We start from the raw sequence: 19,278 nt of genomic DNA, 5'->3' as shown, positions 1-19,278 counted from the left end.
CAATCACTGCGCACTTCATTTTAATTACATTTGCACAAAAAATCACTCAAAAATCACTGAAATAAACCACCGACAAAATACACATAAAGAAAGAAGCAAAACAGAAATAGTAAACTTCAAAATTACGAACGTCACACACTTTTTTCTCAATTGCTATTACAAATGGCTGCTTCTCAACCGGTCAGATCTGTTCTAATTGGTTCATGACTCCACCTTGTATAAATTCGCCTTGATTTTGACATTCAGAATTCAGAATCTCGGTAGCGAAAATCCCAGCTGTTCTAACAACACCTTGTATGAATTCGTCTCCTGCATTTGACATTTTAAATACGCCCAAGGCTGTCCACATTTGTTTATTTTTTACCACTTTTTTTCGTTGAAGACACGGTTGATGAGGCGATCCTCCACGTGCATCATTAGTTGTAAATAGTCAAATATAAATAAACTTTTACAAAACATTACATTAAAAAAATCAAGATCTACTTGCAGCAGATTTTAAAGATTTGACGGAATTTGTAATACAACATGGGCGGCAATAAAGTGTTTAGCCAAAATGGCAAAGGCGTGAAAAGAAAACGTAAATTTCAAGGTCCTGCTGGACAAGATGATCCCGAATTTGATTTGAAGAAAAAACACTTAGAGACTACACACATTCGTGCATTGGAGAAGCGCCTGATAATTGTGTTAGAGGGTGCACAGTTGGAGACCGTAAAGGTATGCAACAGTTGGGTAGCGAAAAAAAAAATATTGGTATATCCTAACATTTTCAGGTCGGTAAAGTTTTCGAGCTGCTTAACTGCGACGATCATCAAAATATTTTGCGCAAAAATAATCGTGATCCTGGAAAATGTCGTCCGGATATAACCCACCAATGTTTGTTAATGCTCTTCGATTCACCGTTGAATCGCGCCGGTTTGTTACAGGTATATGTACGTACAGAGAAGAATGTGCTTATCGAAATCAATCCACAAACTCGTATACCGCGTACATTCAAACGCTTTGCCGGCTTAATGGTGCAATTGCTGCACAAATTCTCTGTACGAGCTAATGACACCTCTGCCATGTTGATGAAGGTTATAAAGAATCCTATTACGGATCATGTGCCAGTGGGCTGTAAAAAATATGCCATGTCGTTTTCGGGCAAACTTGTTTCGAACTGTCGAGAATTGGTACCAAGAGTGCAAAAGGAGGGCGAGAACACAGACGAACCAGCTGAGGAGCCTATAGTGCTAGTCGTCGGTGCATTCGCGCATGGTATTCTCAATCCTGACTACACGGAAGGTTTATTCTCGATTAGCAACTATCCGCTGTCAGCTGCAATTGCATGCAGTAAGCTATGCAGCGCCTTCGAGGAAGTTTGGGGAGTTGTTTGAAACTGTATTATAATAAAGAGTTTACTTAGCGATTAGGTAAAAAAATTATAAAACAGCAGTTGTTACTTTGTTCATTGTTATTGTTCGGGGTTAAATTTGCATTCCAATTCACAAGCATTTGCTACGAAGAGCCTCGATGATAATTTCATAATAGCGTTCATGTTGTTGTTGTAGCACAATACAAATTACCCAGAGTTTTTCGGGAGGGAGTGATGCTGGAGTGACAGTCCTTGGCCATATGGTCGTGGGAACGTAATAACGTTCATCATTTGCTATTGATTCTTGTTTACCGCAAACTCCTACTCACACGCTGCACAAAGGAAACAACCGCGTTTTTACTACACTAAATTTTCTTGTATTAGTAATTATTAATATGTGCTGTAATAAGTGGATGGTTATGTTTATTCGGCTATAAAAACGTTTTCCGGTATGCCCTGTTCAAAATAAAGCATCTCTACATAGCATTCGCATTCAAGTTAAAAATAACATAAAAAACTAATGAAAGTTAAAACTCGTAGTGAATTGCCGCTTTCCCAGGTAAATGGGCTGGCAGCCGAACGCGGTTCTATGCCTTATTGCCGCTCGTCTTCTTCTCTTCCACTGCCTTCTTTTCAGCTTCCCGCTTAGCTGCTGCATCAGCACGCTGTTGACGTATAAGCGCCAATCGTGCCAAATCCGCTTTAGCTTCAGTCGTTTTGCCTTCAGCGTGCAGTTTTTCGTAACGCGCTCGCGCTTTTTGCTTTTCAATTTGTTCACGTTCACGCCTTGTGAGTTCTGGTTTGGAAGGTGCTGCTCCCTCCAACTTTAAATTGGACAACTTTTGTGTAGCCTTCTTTGTTGCACGATTCGGGTTCTCGATTTCAATGAGTGAAGCAACACCTTTACGTGCATCGCGATCGTCTTCCTCCGAGGACTCTTCATCAGAGTCTTCGTCGCTACTGCCACCACCCCCACTGGTCTTCTTTGCGCGTGGCTTCGGTTTGACGCGTGCTGCCTTGCTAGTACCTGCAGCTTCATCATTGCCGCCCTCTTCTTCTGAAGAAGTATCCTCCTCGCTGGATTCATCGCGTGCACTTGCCAATTCTTCCGGCGAAGTGAAGTGACGGCTCCTACCCTTGTGGTTCACATATTTTCCGCGTGGCATTTTACAGCTATGTGCTGGTCAATCGGTGGTGACGTAGGATATAAATACGTCAACTGTAATGGCAGCAGCTACTCAGCGATCGAAATATTGCTGGGCTTATGAGTTTGCGGATTTTTGTGCGAAAATGAAGTGCAATTATTCTTTAATAGAATATTTTGGGTTTCACACGTTCCACCTCGCAATTCTGTCAAAATATTTTATTAGCAATTTCGATGAGAATGAGATCAAAAAGAAATGTCATCAGGCTGGAAAAATTCATTGGAACGCACTGCCGGAAGTACAGGGTGAGTTCAAACTTTTTTTGACATTTTGTTATGGGTAAAATTAGTCCCAACACGAATTTGGTAGTGATCCCAATAAAAACTCCAAGTCCAATAAGAACTGTATTAGGAGAGTTGCAGTGTTTATGATTAAATTCTAAATAATTGAAGGATTTTTAAGCTAAGAATATTTTGATAAATACGGCTCTTATAAAGGCGAAATTAGTCAACGACGAAGCGTAAACGTACGTTCACGCAGGCACGATCTACCTTATGTCTAGGTTCAGACAGAGAAACTTTTGTCGCGGCAGCTCGTTACTTGTGATAGAGGGACTGACGAGGAAGGGCGCCGATTGCTCGTGCTCGGGAAACACGCTTTGTGCTATCGTTCGTCTGGAAAATTCTAGTTGGCCGTTCACAGCTGACAACAATAATTGGTCTGTATGAAAGCGATGGGCAAAACCAAAAGAGAAGTTACAGAAAATGAGCAACAAAGGTTTCTCTGTGTGAAGCCAGTCTATGGGATTTTCGTGTTAACGAAAACTCGCCACCGCATGGCGGTGACGTTGGCCTTGCTTCTCTCTCCCTATCAACAGTAAATTTGATATGTTCCTCGTTGACTAATTTCGCCTTAAGGGCCAGTTTTTCAGCGCACGGACCAAATGAGTAGCAATATGAAAACTAATGGGATACAAAAAAGTTGTGTCGTTGTAACAGCATACCAAACAAACTTGTTCCAATCTCAAAGCATTTCATTTTATATCATAAATTTGTAATAAATAAAAACTACAATTAAAATCGTCCATAAAACACAACAAATTGCTAAAAAAAGCCACCTCGAACCGATAGAAGACGATGTTAATAAAACGGAAAAACATCAAAAACGCTACAAAAACTTTTTTCTAAAATTCGATTACAAATACAACGATGGCCGCTTGCATGATCTGTAGCTCGTTTCTGTAACAATTCTCTACCAAAGCGAATTGAGATATGAATTCGCCGCCTTGTTCTCTACTGCTAATGACTATTAGTGCTCATTTACACACGGCGATATTTGTTGCCGCAACTCGACGTTTGTTGGAGAGAGCGCGACGAGGAAAGGAGAGGGGCACCGAGTTGCTCGTGCTCGGGCAACACGCTTTGTGCTCTCGTTCGTCTGTGTAAATTGAACCGCTGTTCACAGCTGACAACAACAATTGCATACACACAAATCGCAGTGTGTAAATGAAACGAGCAACACCAAAAGGGAATGTGTAAAATCGCGGCGACAAAAGTTTTCGTGTATAAACGCAGTCTAAGAGAATGACGTATATTCTCTACCAGTAGAGAAGTAATCGGTAGAGAAGAGTTACAGAAACTGGCTACTGGAGTTGTTGATTCACGTTTGTCACACATGTTGGATAGTTTAATCTACAATTTATGTCCCAAAATACATGTATCGAAATTTTAATTTTTTTTTCATGCAACCGACTTTATTTCAACTGAACCTTTTGTACTAAAATAAGGAGCAATTGCGGATTTGGGGTCCACCCCTGCAACAGCGCCTTGAATACTGTTCACATACTATTAGTCACCCTGTACCCTGAATTTTGTGTTCGTCGTGATGAAATAAATTCGTTGTCATGAAGTGCACTGCGTGTTCGCCACAAATTCGAACGTTATGTTGTTCTTTTTACAAGGCGATTGAAGTTTGTGACTTTTGATAATGTATTAATCTAAATAAAAGTGCATTCAATAATATTTATAATCGTATTGCCGTCCCAACGAAGTTAAAAATTAATTTCCTAAAATCGTACTATGACAGCCATTTTGTTTCGTTTTCGTTTTTAGTACACATACTCATGATCAGCTATTTATCTCTTTTCAACCTGTGTATTGTGCATTATTACTCGCACTTCGACAAGTGAAATCGTTATATGTTCGACCATGTTCGAAAATTGTATATTTGACGGCTTGCAAACGCGCGTCTCGATCGCAACGCGTACGTGCTGAAAATTGCAAAAATATATGGTAAAAATTGTGAGGATAAATTGCAATTTATGAAAAACGTGTAGCTAAAAGCTTTCTTCAGCGTTGGCTTGTGAAATTTGGTGAGTGCGCGTGGTTTTACTTCAGGAAATTGTGTTTGAAAAAGTGCGACTCCGCTGGACAATCAACAGAAGCACCAGATCAGGCCGCAGTGTGAAGAAGCAGAAACTACGCGAAGACGAAAGAGGACCGAAAAGAAGCAGAAAAAAATGAAATTTCACTCGGTTTTGCTGCGTTGTGTTGTTGCTGTCAATGGCGGTAGTGCGGCGATTGCTACCATTGCCACTGGCGTTATGAAGATGATTATGGTGATGATGATGAGCCCTACATTGGTATGGGCTGATGTGTGCGTTTACGGCGTACGTTTTTGGAGTTATTCTTTGTGAACCTACAGCTTTTTTGTTATTGTTGTGGGTCGGAGAGGAAAAGTGGGTGCGGGCTGTAAGCACGCCTAAGGTATAGTGACAGTGGCAAACGTAGCAACAGCCGCAATGCCGTCAAAATGTGCAATTCGCCGTGGTACTTGTGTTCGATTTTAGCGCGGCCTGCTTGTTGTTGTAATGGCACTGCTCCTCTTCGAGGGCGGAATGAAGTGTTGATCTTGTATAATATTATGAGTACATACTCAATTTGTTGGCTTTTCCGTGTTTCACTTTTTAGCAATATTTGCCATCAACAATAAGTGTTAAAGAGCAATTGAAATTATCGAGTTAATACATGGAAACTCGGTTGTTAAAGGCATATTTGTGTGTAGATATAAATACTAACTCAACAAAATATCGGATTATCCGATAAAAAAAGTAGCTAAATGAAACAAATTTGATACATATGTTTGTACACAAGAACTGCGCTCATAACACGCAGTAATTTGGATTTAAAATTGCGAAAGCAGGTAATTATTACTTAGTTGAAGCTATTTTAATTTGAAATGTGATTCGCTTGAATCCCTCTGTATACATTGTAACATTTTTTCTCCGAAAGTTCATGCGGCAATCTTTTCTTTCGCGCCAATTCTACATAGCCCCTTCTACGAAGCACACAGAAAAAACTTTGTATAATTTGTGGTTATTCGCGGATAAGTTGAGCGCTTACGAATGAACTCAGTGTGCCAATTTCACTTGAATCTTTTGTGTTATAGCATTTAGAAAGTTACTATATTTGTTTTTATAGTCCGCTGACAGTATTTAATTGTATGGTTTTGTAATTTTGAAAGGCTATTGCGGTTATATCGGCTCCAGACGAAAGCCCCAAAGCGTCTCATGCTTTCGATTTCGAATTTTTGGCCCCACAAATACAACTATTTATCCTTTTCTCTATACAAATTGCTGTTTGCATTTCACATTCCGCTAATCCTCGCTAATATCAGTGGAGAAAGAGTGATAGCTAATGTCATAAATATTTTTGGGGGTTATTCGCTGGTTCTTTTACTCGTTAGGTTTGTCGGCACCCTGTGTGCTTTTGTTATAAGTTTTTCGCTTTTCTCAATCACGTCTGTCGTTCATTTTGCTTCTGTGTAAAGTGTGTGTGTGGAAAGACGAAGCGAAGTAGGTTTTTTGCAAATAAGTTTTTGTGTTAATTTAATAAAATTTACATAGAAATTTGTTTCAAGTACCAGTATGGGAAATGTCGCTCTACACATTAAATGTAAAATTGATATGGATTTGATGTGTTTTGTTAGGTAAATTTGCAATGAAAGTGCATGAAAACGAGTGAGACCTGGATATGATTTGAATGAAAAATTTCACTTCCTCTCGTCGGTGCGCCACGATGAGTTCGAACTTGAACGATGTGTGATGTTGTTACCTTGATTTTTGATTGGTAGTGTCGGTGGTGGTGTGCGGTGGAATGAACGAGTTTTAATTTCGATAATCAAACTAGCGAGTAGCTGCGGCTGTCAGCGAGTGGAGAAAAGACGAAAAGAATGAACGTACGATGAGCCACCCATACGAATATGAAACAACAAAGCAGTGTCAGTGGGCAGACAACACTACGACAACAACAACAACAAAAAAGTAACGAATGGAAATTCCGAGTTTGTCCGAAGCGTTGACTCTACTGTACAAAAGTGAATCGTTGCGGCCATTTGTGTGTTGTGCCACTGTCGCTGTTGCTGGTGCTGTTTGTCATCGCTTAGCGCAGCAATGCTGCCACCTGGAATCAAATAGTTCTCCAAACACCAGTTACATACTTTTCAATTAAGTTCGATACACAACAAGCGGCTTGACAAAAAAAAAAAACGAAATATCCCTATGCTTCATAGCATTTGTGTTGGTTTGACAAGCCGCTTGAGGCGAAAATTGAACAAAAATTAAATTTTTTCCATTTTCTTGCCGCCATGTTGACGTTTGATCAAATCGCTTGCGTTGTGTTTAGTAAAATCCCCTGATCCGCAACGGAATTTTCACCGAGTGAGAACGTACTGGGCAAAATGGAAGAAAACCAAACTATTACCTTGTGAACCGAAAGAATACTAAAATTTCTTGATTGGTGTATAGAGAAGTAGGGTTAAAGTACGTATGTCTTAATAATTGAATATTTTTAAGAGGACATGTAAATAGGTGGGTAGTTAGGTGTGTCGGGTTCAAGTCGAAGTAGTCGATTTGTTGGTAGTTGGTTATAAAAGCAATTGAAAAAAATGGTGCACTTTGAAAAGGACACTCCCAATTTGGAGATTAAATGTGGTGGGGGTTGCGTTCCGAAAAGTATCTGTTAGTTTGAGGCTGGTACAAAAAACTTAAGAAGGCGTGGTACCGCCAAACTTTCTGGTTTGAAACAGCGAAGACCAAATAATTCAGTGACAGTATTCTCTTTCTCCTAGACCTGCAAGGAGCTTAACCCCCTCCCCTACAAAATCCGCGAACTTGTTCACCACCTGGACGAAGGAGATCAGGCTACCGCTAGGAATTCACGTCGATGATGCACCAATTCCGACGGTGAATAACCCCAAAATAATCGGAGTAACCTTCGACAGTCTGCTCTCCTTCCCTGTGCACGCAACCGCTATTGTCAACAAAGTACAGAGCCGCAACAAGGTCCTCAAGTCGCTAGCCGGCAGTACTTGGGGCAAAGACAAAGAAACGTTGCTGGCAACATACAACAATGCTCTGCAAGCAATTTCATGTAGGGATCCATAGACGTGGCCACCCACATAGGCTAGGCAACTGCTTGCAGAAGAGCCCTCGCCCAGGCACGTCAGGAGGCATCTCTACGAACTGACGGACGAAGTCCAGAGGTTCATTAAACAATCTCTGAACCCGTCGGCTTATCGACAGGCACTGAGCGGCATTCACAGGGAGTCAGTCTCGAGTCCTTCAGTCGAGTCCTTCATCTGCCTCGGGAGACTAGAACCACAATAGCCCACCTTCGCTCTGGCTACTGCAGGAGGTTAAACTCATACCTGAGCAGACTAGACGCAGATGTGCCAATTGAGTGTCCGGCATGCGGAGAGGCACCCCATGACTCGTAACATCTTTTCTTATGCCCGGAAAACCCTATTGAGGCTGCACGCTTAGAGCTTCAGTTAGTGGAGCTTGACAACCACTGAGATATTAGCCGATCTGGGCGGGGTTGTTGTAGCCGTTACAACAACAACAACAACAGGGAATAGCCGGCTTTCATTAAAGTTGGAACTTTATAACTGAATATTTCACAAAGTGACACCATTGGAAGGCCGTAGTCCCACACTTTTAGTGCGGAAGTCTTTTGGGTTTTAATATATTTGATATTAAAAAATTTTTACTTGCGTAGTAGACAACATTTAATTGGTCAAATCAACACAAAGAGAGCTTTTTTAACTTGTTAATTTTTTTTCATAGGAATTCATTTATATTTTCCTTATTTACTATTTCGATTAACTCATTTACAATTAGCGTATGGCGGCTTTCAGATTGTCAAAGAACGAATGTTACCAGATTACAATAACCAAAAAATAAATGAAAGAGAAGGACGGGGTTTCATGCTTCCGTTAAGACAGGTGTCTTCAGAGAGACATTCGGTCAGTGTAACCGGAGTTAGACTGATGAAGTTTATTTTATTAAAGCGCGGCCGAAGGGGGCCCTTGCATAAAGAAGGTTCTACTAAGCAAAGTGTTCTACGCAACAATACTTGGGTCAGCGTTGGACTGATAATGATAATAAAAGGGTAATTTGTTTGAGGTGTGGGCTAAGGCCTCGTCCACGGAAAGATTTACTTAGAAAGGTGTTCAACGCACAAACGCCAGCGAAGACGGTGTTTATTTATTTATTTATTTTTTGAAACAACTTTTAATATTAAATCCCTTAACAACCAAAAGGCCCCCGCACCTAAAATTGTGTATTTTTGAAAAGGGGGTCCACCAGCTTTCCATCATTTATTTAAACTATAGTTTACCCGGCAAATGAAGGCCAGAAAAACCCCTAGATCGATTATTTTCGAATACCTATTTCGTTGATCAGTAGAAATTCAATACGCTTAATCTGGCAGCACTCGTAGGTCGATTGGCCGCATTCGAATGAACGGCTGTGGCTGTCACCCTGAATCCTCTCTGCGAATACCCGTGCAAGCCATACACAATCCAAATACATATACAATTGAGTTCGTGTGTATGCATACGTATCTACGATTACGTGCGCTCGTGCGCGCTGTCTCGGCTTTCTGTACTAGTTAATAATGTGCGACGTGCCGTACGCAACTTGAAAGTGTTAAAAGGAGATAATCCAAGCTGATTTTTAATGTCAATAATACTTTCCCGTTCTTATTAATAGTACCGATGCGGCAGAGTATCTGGAAGATGCATTTTGAGAAATGTCAATTTCGAAGATACACAATTTGCTTACGGGGGAAAAAAAAAAAAATGTTGTATGTACGCTGCCAAATGTTTGCATTCGTTTGAAACATTTGTGTCATCGAATGGGATAATGCATGTTTTCCGTTCACTTGTGCGGTTTACCAATCATTTTAAATATTTTGTATTAAAACATTTTTTTATTGATACTAAATTTGTTGGTTGAGGAATTGTCAATACTAACAAGCTAGTGTAGGAAGCACAATTGAACTGGTTAACATACATACATATGTACAAATGTAGTATCTATGTACATGTGTATGTACATATCATCACCTAAAATGCAAAAAGACGTAACAGCAACTGAAATGGAAAAGGTCGTGACTGATATTTTTATTTATGTATTTTTTTCATAAAATGAATTGGGTAGTTGTAATTCGATGAAATCCATCATATAAATTAAAAAAGTGAATTTTGTATTTTGTTATTATGGATTTGCATTTTTGCGTTAATGTTTGTTACGTCTTTTTGAATTTCAGGTGACGATATGTCAGTACATATATAAATGTATTAACATTCAAAATCTTGAATATGCACACCACCATTTTTACTGGCCGGTTATGTGCCTGGCCAAATTTCTGAATGGCAAAAAAACATTGAGGCACACCTATGTACATACATTTAAGTATACATAGTTGTAATGCGTTAGAGCTACATACTGCAATATCTCTGTAGTAACAATTAATTCTTACATATTAACATTTGAACATACATACATACATATGTAAATATGTATTTTAACCGATAGTTCCAATATTGAAAATTGTCAACGTAGCGTTTTAGCATTTTACTACTAACAAAGCGCGCGGCTCCTTTATGTTTTTTTCGATTAATTATTTTTTATTTTCACTTGTTTGTTATGTGTGAATTGTGTGTAAGTTCGCGCAAGCGGCAAGTGTGTATTCATATATGTGTGTAGGTATTAATTTATGCGCCCTTGGCACCGAGCCAGTGTTGCCATAAATTAACTAATAAACATAAATTAATTAATTTTAACTGTAAATTACAGTTTTTTATGCAAGCTTACAGTTTTTTAAATCAACTCCTAGAAAAAATTAAAGTTTTTTTTTTATAGTTTTAGAATTGAAAAAATAAATATTTAAAATGTATACATATACCTCTCGGTTATTTTAGAAATAAACGTTTAAGATATGTAAAAGGGGGGTGGTGGAGGAACAGTGTTTCCTCTATTGAGAAAAAATTAAGTCTGCTGCATTCCAGTAGTATCTGGCAACACTGCTCCGACTGCTGCGGCTATACTGCCTAATTGGTTGGATGGATGAAGTTTATTGGTTGTTTTCGGTGCGCTTTTATTTCACATATGTAAATATTTTATTGTTGATTATTGTTATAAAAATGAACAAATTTCAACTTTATCACTGGTTGAGAAGGCGGCGGAAGGTAATGCTGGTAGATTTTGCGCCTTCAAGGTCGGGCAATATTGCCACCAAGCGTGAATAAAGGCCCGTCTATATGAACTGACGGACGAAGTCCAGAGGTTCATTAAGCAACCTCTGGACCCGACAGCTTACCGACAGGCCCTGAACGGCATTCACAGGGACTCAGTCTCGAGTTATGTAGACTCTAGACCTGTGAATGACGATCTAGGCATACCACCCCCGGACATAGACGAGACGGAGCTTCATCTGCCTCGGGAGACACGCACAACACTTGCACAACTTCGCTCCGGCTACTGCAGCAGGTTGAACTCCTACCTGAGTAGGTTGAATGAGGATGTGCCGAATGAGTGTCCGGCATGCGGAGAGACCCCACATGACTCGAAACATCTCTTCGCATGCCCGGAAAACCCGACAACCCTAACGGCCTTGTCCCTGTGGACAAACCCCACAGAAGCTGCACGCTTCCTAGGGTTGCCGTTAGTGGAACTTGACGACAACTACTGAGATACCAACCGTCCTGGGCGGGGTTGTTGTAGCCGCTACAACAACAACAACAAACAAAGGCCCGTCCACATACAACAGTCATGCCCAGTGCAGGGCACTTGCATATGGAATTCTGCCAGCGCTGGGCACTTGCTTATGGAGTTCTGCCGACGTTGGACATCACTGACATACAACTTTGGCGTTGCGTCGGCGCTGGCGTCGCTTTGACAGCAGCGTGAGTAACGCCCGTGCTTGCTACAATGAACGCTTAGCGGAGAATACTTTGGTCACTAAATTAACATATTAGCAGCAGGAAAACCAAAATTTTACATCAATAATTGCTTTAAAAACTATATTTCTTGCCCGCATTTGATTAAAAATGAAAATTAAATCACATAATTTTGATTAATTGGAACAGCTGACGAACGACGCGCGCGAAAAGTTGAGAGTTGGCCATCTTTCTGCGTTGTGTTGGCGTTGGCGTTGCCCAACTTTGGTTATGTGGAGACTTTCATATAAATGGATGTATTCATAGTCAGCTGTCGAAGCGAGGCCAACGCCAACGCAACGCCAAAGTTGTATGTAAACGGGCCTAAGGCCCTGTCTCCACAGGAACACACTGATGTGCTAACCATGTCACAAAATACATATATTTCCAATGGAGACCGATTATTTCTCATGGGCTGCAATATATGTCAGCGCTTATTGCTTGCAATCATATTGCTCGTCAAAATGACAGTTGGTAGGCCATCGTTGCCTGTGGAGTTCTGCGGTAAAGTCCCCGCCAGATAAAATCTTTTCTGCGTCACAGGAATGCTTTTGACTGACAAAACCCTCATAACATGGCGGGACGGTACAATGAAAACGGTGCCGCATCTTAAGATGTCGCCTTAACATCATCCATGCCCAGCAAGCCATTTCTGCCCAACTACTACTATAGGGAGAATGCGAACAAGCACTAGCATTAGAGAGGCACCCTTAGAAACATCAGAAGGCATCTATTCGACGGGTAGAGACAAACATGGCATAACCACTCTTTCCGAGCCTATACATATGTAAATATATGTAGTTACCTTAATATAGAAAGACCCCATGAACGAAAGACACAAGATCACGTAAGAACAAGAAAGTGAAAAAAGTCGATTTTTTTAGCGGGTTCTACGCCATCTTGTTTCACTGGAAAACGCGCGAAAAGTAAACAAAGCAAAGAAAACAACGAAAACCAAAATTAGCCAAAATTATTGTCAGCCACTTTAAACGCACAATTTAGGTAAAATGATGCAACAAAATGCTTTAAAATGTGTTGTCATGTTGAATTAACTCTTCTTTACTTGAATAAAAGTGTAAAATAGAGGTGCTTGTGATGTAAACAAACGCTCAGCTGACGAACCCGCTTTCGCAAACTTTTTTCTCAAAACCAGTTACAAATACAACGTTGCGTTCTTACGTGATCTTGTATTTTTGGTTCATGGAAAGACCCTATGAAAAATGTATGTTTCTTTAAGGCAGCTCTCAAGAAAAGTACAAGAAATGGCTAAGAAATGTTCTTGTAAAATTTCCTTAAAACAGTACGCAGTTATTACGCTTTCAACTAGGGGTTTCTAAAGTTTTTTGTGAAACCCATGTTTGCAACAGAAATATATGGCCGTTCCACTATTTCTTCAGTAAGATGTTTTTATTTGATAATGTAACTATGCTGTAGAAGATACCCTGCAGGGAGTGACGTTAGCTTATACCTAACTTTAGTCTGTTTACGCGAACACTAGTGCTAACTATTAACTGTGTATTTTGTTCGAAAAAAGCTAACTACTTTTGTGGGGCGATGGCCGCAAAAAAGTCAGACCTGGATACCTCTGCATTACATGTCAACTAACTTGTAACTAACTACTTTTGGACATAAAATATCAATAAGAAAAACAAAATATTTTTTTGTTTTTTTACTTTTTTATTTACTTATTTATTTACTTTATTTTATTACATTTCAAATTTGTTTACATATTCTGCTCTGGGTGGCCCCATATTCGAACACCGTCAGACATAACTTCAAAATGATAGTATAAAATTTCGATCTTCCTTTTATTTGTCCTGAATACGAAAAAGAATCTGCGAAGTTCAGAAAAAAAGTGTATTGAAAGTAATTTTTGTATGAGGATATTTAATAGAAACTTGTAAAGAAAACCAACTCCCGATTGCGTCTGCATGACTCCTGCACGACTTTACAATTCACTTTAAGTTGGTTTTGTCATAGCTAATTAAAAGTGAGGTATTAATCGAAATCTCGCCAAAAAGCTAACTATAAGTTGGTTAGTTTTAACAATTGATAATTTTTCACTGCAGGGTATTTTTAATATCCAGTAGGTGCTTACTGAGTTATCGGCAGACTTTTGTACAATACTGGATTTGAAAAGAAAATGAGTTAGGGCCTTTCTATATTAAGGTAACGTTATGTACATATACGAAATTCACCGATAAAAATTTAAGATTATCGTTAATATCTTTATGATTCAATGATTGGATCTAAACCAAGTATGGGACCACCACTGAGGTAACACCTTTCCTTTAAAAAAATGTGTTATAGAAATCGGTTGACATTTTCCAAAGAAATCCGATGTTTTGATAACCTTTTCCTTTTTTTAATTCGGTTAAGAAAATGAAAACCGGACGAAGATCTCTCGCTGTGGTTTTTGTAGTAGCAGCTTACTAACTTTTGTCAAAATCAGTGAATCGACCACATGGTGATCAGCATTCTCATCTAACGGCAGGCTCAGGAAAAGCCCACATCCGACGGGTTTGGGCCTTAGGGAAAGGAATGTTAAATGAGCTGATATGAAGAGTGTTCTTTTTCCACTACATTTTTCTCTTTTATTCATTTTTCAAAGAGTGTATCATAAATAGTTGGCTAGTGATTCGCATGGAAAAAGAAAATAATCATATTTAGGATATGTTCTGGTTTCGTATATTTGAAAACGACAGGATTTCATTGAATATATGTATTTGCCTAAGTGATACATTAATAACAATTAGTTTTTAAAATTCTTACATTAATTAAAAAATATCTATTTATTTCAGTTTTATCCCTCCCTAATTGACTTGATCTGCATGGGCGTATGCAGTATAAAAAGAAACCCCAAACTGTTACACTCATTTTTTAAGTTCGCAAGTATACACAGAGTCAGATTAGCCCGAAAACAGTGGGAAAATGTGCAGTTATTCGAGCTGATCCCGAACACTATTTTTCTGTTGCCTTAAATGTGTGGTGAGTATTTATGCAACATAACAAAATTAAATTTCAATCCCAAAAATTAAATGTCCATTTTTATTATTTTTATTATTTTTTTTTTGTTAAAACCCCACGTACTAATTTTTCTCTGTATTTTTCCAAATTTTAGTTGTTCCATTTGCCATAAGATGCGGCGTTCAATAACAACAGCACCAACAGGAATCACGACAACAGTAGTAGCCAAATCAATTCGTAGTACACTATTCAAGGCAACGGAAGGGTCGAGAGCTACCTATAAACTACTCTACTACCACAATACTAGACTGCAAAAGAGGATTTGAGAAAGTGCTTACACTACTTTCAGTTTAAAGCAGACACATTTAAAAGCCAGTAGACAAACGGGGAAGAACTTTGTAGGCGATAGACTGCTGCAAAAATAACTGATCGTTCAGTTTAGATTTTACTACGCCCACTTGCGCTTCTTACTCCAGCACCAATCACACTGGTCACTAACAGTGCGTTTAGTGGCTACTAGCAGAAGCCTTGGTCTCTTCCCTATCAAGTTAACTGTATCTTCGAAACCACATCAATCACAGAATTTTATATAGAGTAAAAAATAAAGAATCCGTAGGCTTTAGTACGCGCAGGAACGGCTATCAATTTTAAGCAAAAGAACACACGCGCTACCTGTTCCAGTTAATCACTTGTAAAGTTCGGCTCTCCAGATATCAGACATCAACGACATCTTTAGTCGCGTGCGATCGCGAGTATAATCCTTAAAGCATACGTTGTGTGGTTGTGTTTTAGTAGGAAAGCGCGAAAATGTCTCAGGAACCACCGCCACGAGACGAGCCGTACGTGGAGCCTGTCAATGGCATCGTACAGCCTCCGACTATACCTCCACCCGATCGACCTGGTCGCAATACAAATCAACTGCAGTATCTCATCAAAACCGTGATGAAGGCAATATGGAAACATCATTTTTCTTGGCCATTCCAGCAGCCGGTCGATGCAAAGAAATTAAACCTGCCCGATTACCATAAGATCATAACACATCCCATGGACATGGGCACGATTAAGAAGCGTCTTGAGAACAACTACTACTGGTCAGCTAAAGAAGCCATACAGGATTTTAATACAATGTTTACCAATTGTTATGTCTACAACAAACCCGGTGAGGATGTGGTTGTTATGGCGCAGACGCTAGAAAAGGTCTTCCTGCAGAAAATCGAAGCCATGCCCAAGGAGGAAATCGAATTGGAGCCAGTCACACCGAAGGGTGGCAAAAAGAAACCACGTCCACCGGGTAAACCAGCCACACCCAGCTCAGCGTTGCTACACACACCTGTCGCCGGTGCGGCAGCGGCGACCGCAGCTGCATCAGTCGCTACAGGCGGTACTCCACGTGCGCCTGCACGACCCCACTCGGCGTTAAGCAGCACAGTTTCATCGACGGCCGGCCCAACGGCCACAACTACACCCGCCATTCCACCCATTGGCACTGTCCCACCACAAACAGTGCCGGGAAGCACAAATACAACAACTACCGCTATAACCGGCGGAGCGGCTGGCGCGGCAGCGCTAGCTGGTGCCGGAGGTGCCACAGTACTACCCACCAGCGGCATACTGCCGGTCGTTAGTGTGACAAGCGGTTCCTTGGTGGGTGCCGGTGCCACATTGGCGGCGTCCGCAAGTGCAGCTGGTGCAGTCAATTCATCGCTACTTGATGCCAGCGGCGGTGGTGTGAATACGGCGGGCGGTGGTGCGGGTGGAGGTCCAGCACCCAATTCAGCAGCAGCCGTTGCAGCAGTAGCTGCTGCTGCCGCAGTTTCCGCGTATCACAGCGTAAATAGCACAGCCGATGCGGTTATACCACCACAACAACCGGCAAAAATGAAGAAGGGTGTGAAGCGAAAGGCCGACACAACGACGCCGACTGCGAATGCATTTGAAATGCCACCGTATGCGCAAATCGATTCCAAGAGCGCTAAAATCGCAACCAGGCGCGAGTCCAGTCGACAGGTAATGAATAAAAAGGTAGGCGAGCGCTGGCTGGCTGTGAGAAAGTGGGTGGTGGGAGATGAAAAGAAACTGTGGGGAAAGAGATGGGGTTTTTGCGTTTTGTTTTTTTAAATTATATATGTATATATATTATTTTCATTCAAGTTTACTGAGCTGCATATTTGAATATTTGTATGTAAAGTTAAAAACTTGGGCGTAAGCAGCTCTTAGCAGCAGCAGCAGATCTGAACTTTTGCGTTTATTTTATATAATTTTCGATGTATTATTCAGATTTTTCAGAGATTTCGCTTTTATTCTCAAATTCATCAAAATTTACGAATAGTTAAAAAAATATTTTTATTTGGAATGTCTTTATATAGGAAAAATTATATTTTTTGTTTTACCATTTTTAAAACTCCGAAGTTATTCAAAACTTTCGGATTTTGTTAAGTATTTTAAATTTTTTCAAAACTGGTAAAAATATATTAATTTTATTTCACAATTTTTGATTTTCTTTTTTTAATTTGTCAACTTTTTCTTAAGTTCCGAAAATTTTCAAAAATGTTCGAATTGTTATTTGGAAATGTTTGAAATTGATTTTAAGAATCTTTTCGAAATTGTTTTGTAAAAGTAAACATTTTTAGCCGTGATTTCAAAACATTCTAAATTCCATATCACATTTTTCCAAAATATTTTTTTTTTTGTCAAATTATTAGCTTTGTCAAAGTTAGAGACTTTTTCCGAAATTTACAGGTTTTGCTAATATTTCTTATTTTTCCCACTTCCGACTTTCCGAATTTTTAATATATTTGGATTCATGCTTAAAAAATATAGAAAGTTCTTAAATTTTTTGTTTTCACATTTTTTTTTAATTTTTTAGTATTTTTATGGTTTTAATTTTTCTTCAAAAATGTAAAAAACTTAGCAAAATGTTTGATTATAGTTTCACAAAATTCCTAACGTCACCCTGAACACCTCACTTCCAATCTCCTCTACCTCGCTGTGTATACTTTGAGTGGAATAGCCTTCAAATGTATGTACGCTTTTTTAGTAATCACGCTATTGCTCTGCGTCTCGTTTTGTTTACATCTTGTTTAATGTATTTATTTATTTTTAATTTTAGTGTGGGAAGTTAAAATAAGCCACAATAATTGTCACACACAATGCCTCAATGAAATGAAAATGTTCATATTTTTATTTAATCCTTTCATGTATTCCACAGGATCTTACATTCCAAGGATCCGCTTATCCCATGTCACCGATGGCCGTCGCCGGCATGGCGCCAAGCGGTATGGGCGTCGCCGGTGGTGCTAGCGGTGGCGTGCCAGGTGCTGTCAAAAACAAGGAGAAACTTTCGGACGCACTCAAATCATGCAATGAAATTCTCAAAGAGCTGTTTTCCAAAAAGCACTCCGGCTACGCTTGGCCATTCTACAAACCCGTCGATGCAGAGCTGCTGGGACTGCATGACTATCACGATATTATCAAGAAACCAATGGATCTGGGTACGGTGAAAAGAAAAATGGACAATCGCGAATACAAAAGCGCACCCGAGTTCGCGGCAGATGTGCGATTAATATTCACCAACTGCTACAAATACAACCCGCCAGATCACGATGTCGTCGCAATGGGTCGCAAGTTGCAGGACGTCTTTGAAATGCGGTACGCCAACATACCCGACGAACCGGTGGCAAACGCACATGCGGCTGCCGCAGCTGCTGCCCACCATGCTTTTTCCACAACATCGAAACGCGGCGGAGGCGGCGGTGGCGGTGGTGGTGGCGGCGGTGGCGATGCGAGCGATTCATCCTCGGATGAGTCCTCCGACACCGAAAACGAATCGAATTCGGATGAGGAGCGCAATGCGAAACTAAAGCTGCTGGAAGCAAAACTGCTTGACCTGCAAGAGGAGATGCGCAAGCTGATGGAAGAAGCCTCCAACAAAAAGAAAGCCAAGAAAAAGTTGAAAGAAAAGAAGAAGGGTGGGGGCAGCGTTGGCGCCGGCTTGGCCGGTGTGGGCGGATCGCATGCGCAAGCAGGCGGTTTAGGCGTTGTGGGTGCCGGTACGGCAGTGAATTCAGCATTGGCAGCGGGTGCGAATCTGCACGGCACAGACTTGGCAGCCGCCATGGCAATGAGTCAACTGGGTGCTGGAGCGGTGTCCGTAAAGGGAGCGCCGTTGGCCGGTAGCCTGCCGGGCACGACGGTGGGTGCCGCAGCTACCGGTGGCAAAGGCAGCAAAGTGAAAGGTCAACGCGGCCCGAAAGCTGGGGCGGCCGCAGGTGGTGCAGCAGGCACTGGTGGGGCCGCGGGAGCAAACAAGCGCGCAAAGGGTGGTGCAGCGGCAGCTGGTGCTGCTGCGGGCGGCGGCGCGACAGGTGGAGCAGGTGGCGCAGCAGCACGGGGCACCAACAAGAAGAAACCCAGTCAAGTGATGAACTTCGATTCGGAGGAGGAGGATACGGCCAAGCCGATGTCATATGACGAGAAGCGACAGCTTTCGTTAGATATTAATAAACTGCCAGGTACAATGAAAAATTCAATTTG

The 19,278-nt window shown here is 40.8% G+C and overlaps 3 protein-coding genes across 16 annotated transcripts in view; 2 read left to right on the top strand and 1 right to left on the bottom strand.

Moving 5' to 3' along the window:
- The first annotated feature begins 314 nt into the window (after nt 1-314).
- LOC118748608 (ribosomal RNA small subunit methyltransferase NEP1) lies at nt 315-1,426 on the top strand. Of its 2 annotated transcripts, none has more exons than XM_036483168.1 (3): nt 315-422; nt 478-714; nt 771-1,426. In XM_036483168.1, exons 2-3 carry the CDS (start codon nt 526-528, stop codon nt 1,371-1,373), a joined length of 792 nt encoding a protein of 263 aa, XP_036339061.1. In that variant the 5' UTR covers nt 315-422; nt 478-525; the 3' UTR covers nt 1,374-1,426. The 2 variants fall into 2 exon arrangements, with proteins under 2 accessions (XP_036339061.1, XP_036339062.1); XM_036483169.1 differs by having other exon boundaries at nt 333-422; nt 490-714.
- A 323-nt stretch (nt 1,427-1,749) lies between these two features.
- On the bottom strand, nt 1,750-2,757 carry LOC118748609 (28 kDa heat- and acid-stable phosphoprotein). The gene has a single exon (XM_036483171.1). The coding sequence runs from the start codon at nt 2,515-2,517 to the stop codon at nt 1,939-1,941; it is 579 nt and encodes a 192-aa protein (XP_036339064.1). The 5' UTR covers nt 2,518-2,757; the 3' UTR covers nt 1,750-1,938.
- Nucleotides 2,758-4,443: 1,686 nt separating this feature from the next.
- LOC118748606 (homeotic protein female sterile-like) overlaps nt 4,444-19,278 on the top strand; it is a 42,716-nt gene continuing 27,881 nt past the window's right edge. For 2 of the 13 annotated variants that reach the window (XM_036483166.1, XM_036483154.1), the window contains exons 1-5: nt 4,683-4,867; nt 5,466-5,697; nt 14,580-14,766; nt 14,900-16,767; nt 17,954-19,256. In XM_036483166.1, the coding sequence (XP_036339059.1) occupies nt 15,553-16,767; nt 17,954-19,256 (2,518 nt within the window). In that variant the 5' untranslated portion in view covers nt 4,683-4,867; nt 5,466-5,697; nt 14,580-14,766; nt 14,900-15,552. Of the gene's footprint in view, nt 4,485-4,679; nt 4,868-5,465; nt 5,698-6,289; nt 6,350-6,432; nt 6,484-9,382; nt 9,642-14,579; nt 14,767-14,899; nt 16,768-17,953; nt 19,257-19,278 lie in introns of those variants that run through there. The other 11 variants (XM_036483158.1, XM_036483157.1, XM_036483155.1 and 8 more) reach the window with 11 other exon arrangements.

Source organism: Rhagoletis pomonella, unplaced genomic scaffold (assembly GCF_013731165.1).
Source record: "Rhagoletis pomonella isolate Grant_MI unplaced genomic scaffold, Rhpom_1.0 Rhpom_scaffold_00013, whole genome shotgun sequence".
In the NCBI taxonomy this organism is placed as follows: domain Eukaryota; kingdom Metazoa; phylum Arthropoda; class Insecta; order Diptera; family Tephritidae; genus Rhagoletis; species Rhagoletis pomonella.
The sequence above is the reverse complement of the archived record's forward strand: the minus strand, read 5'-3'. Positions and strand labels throughout refer to the sequence as shown.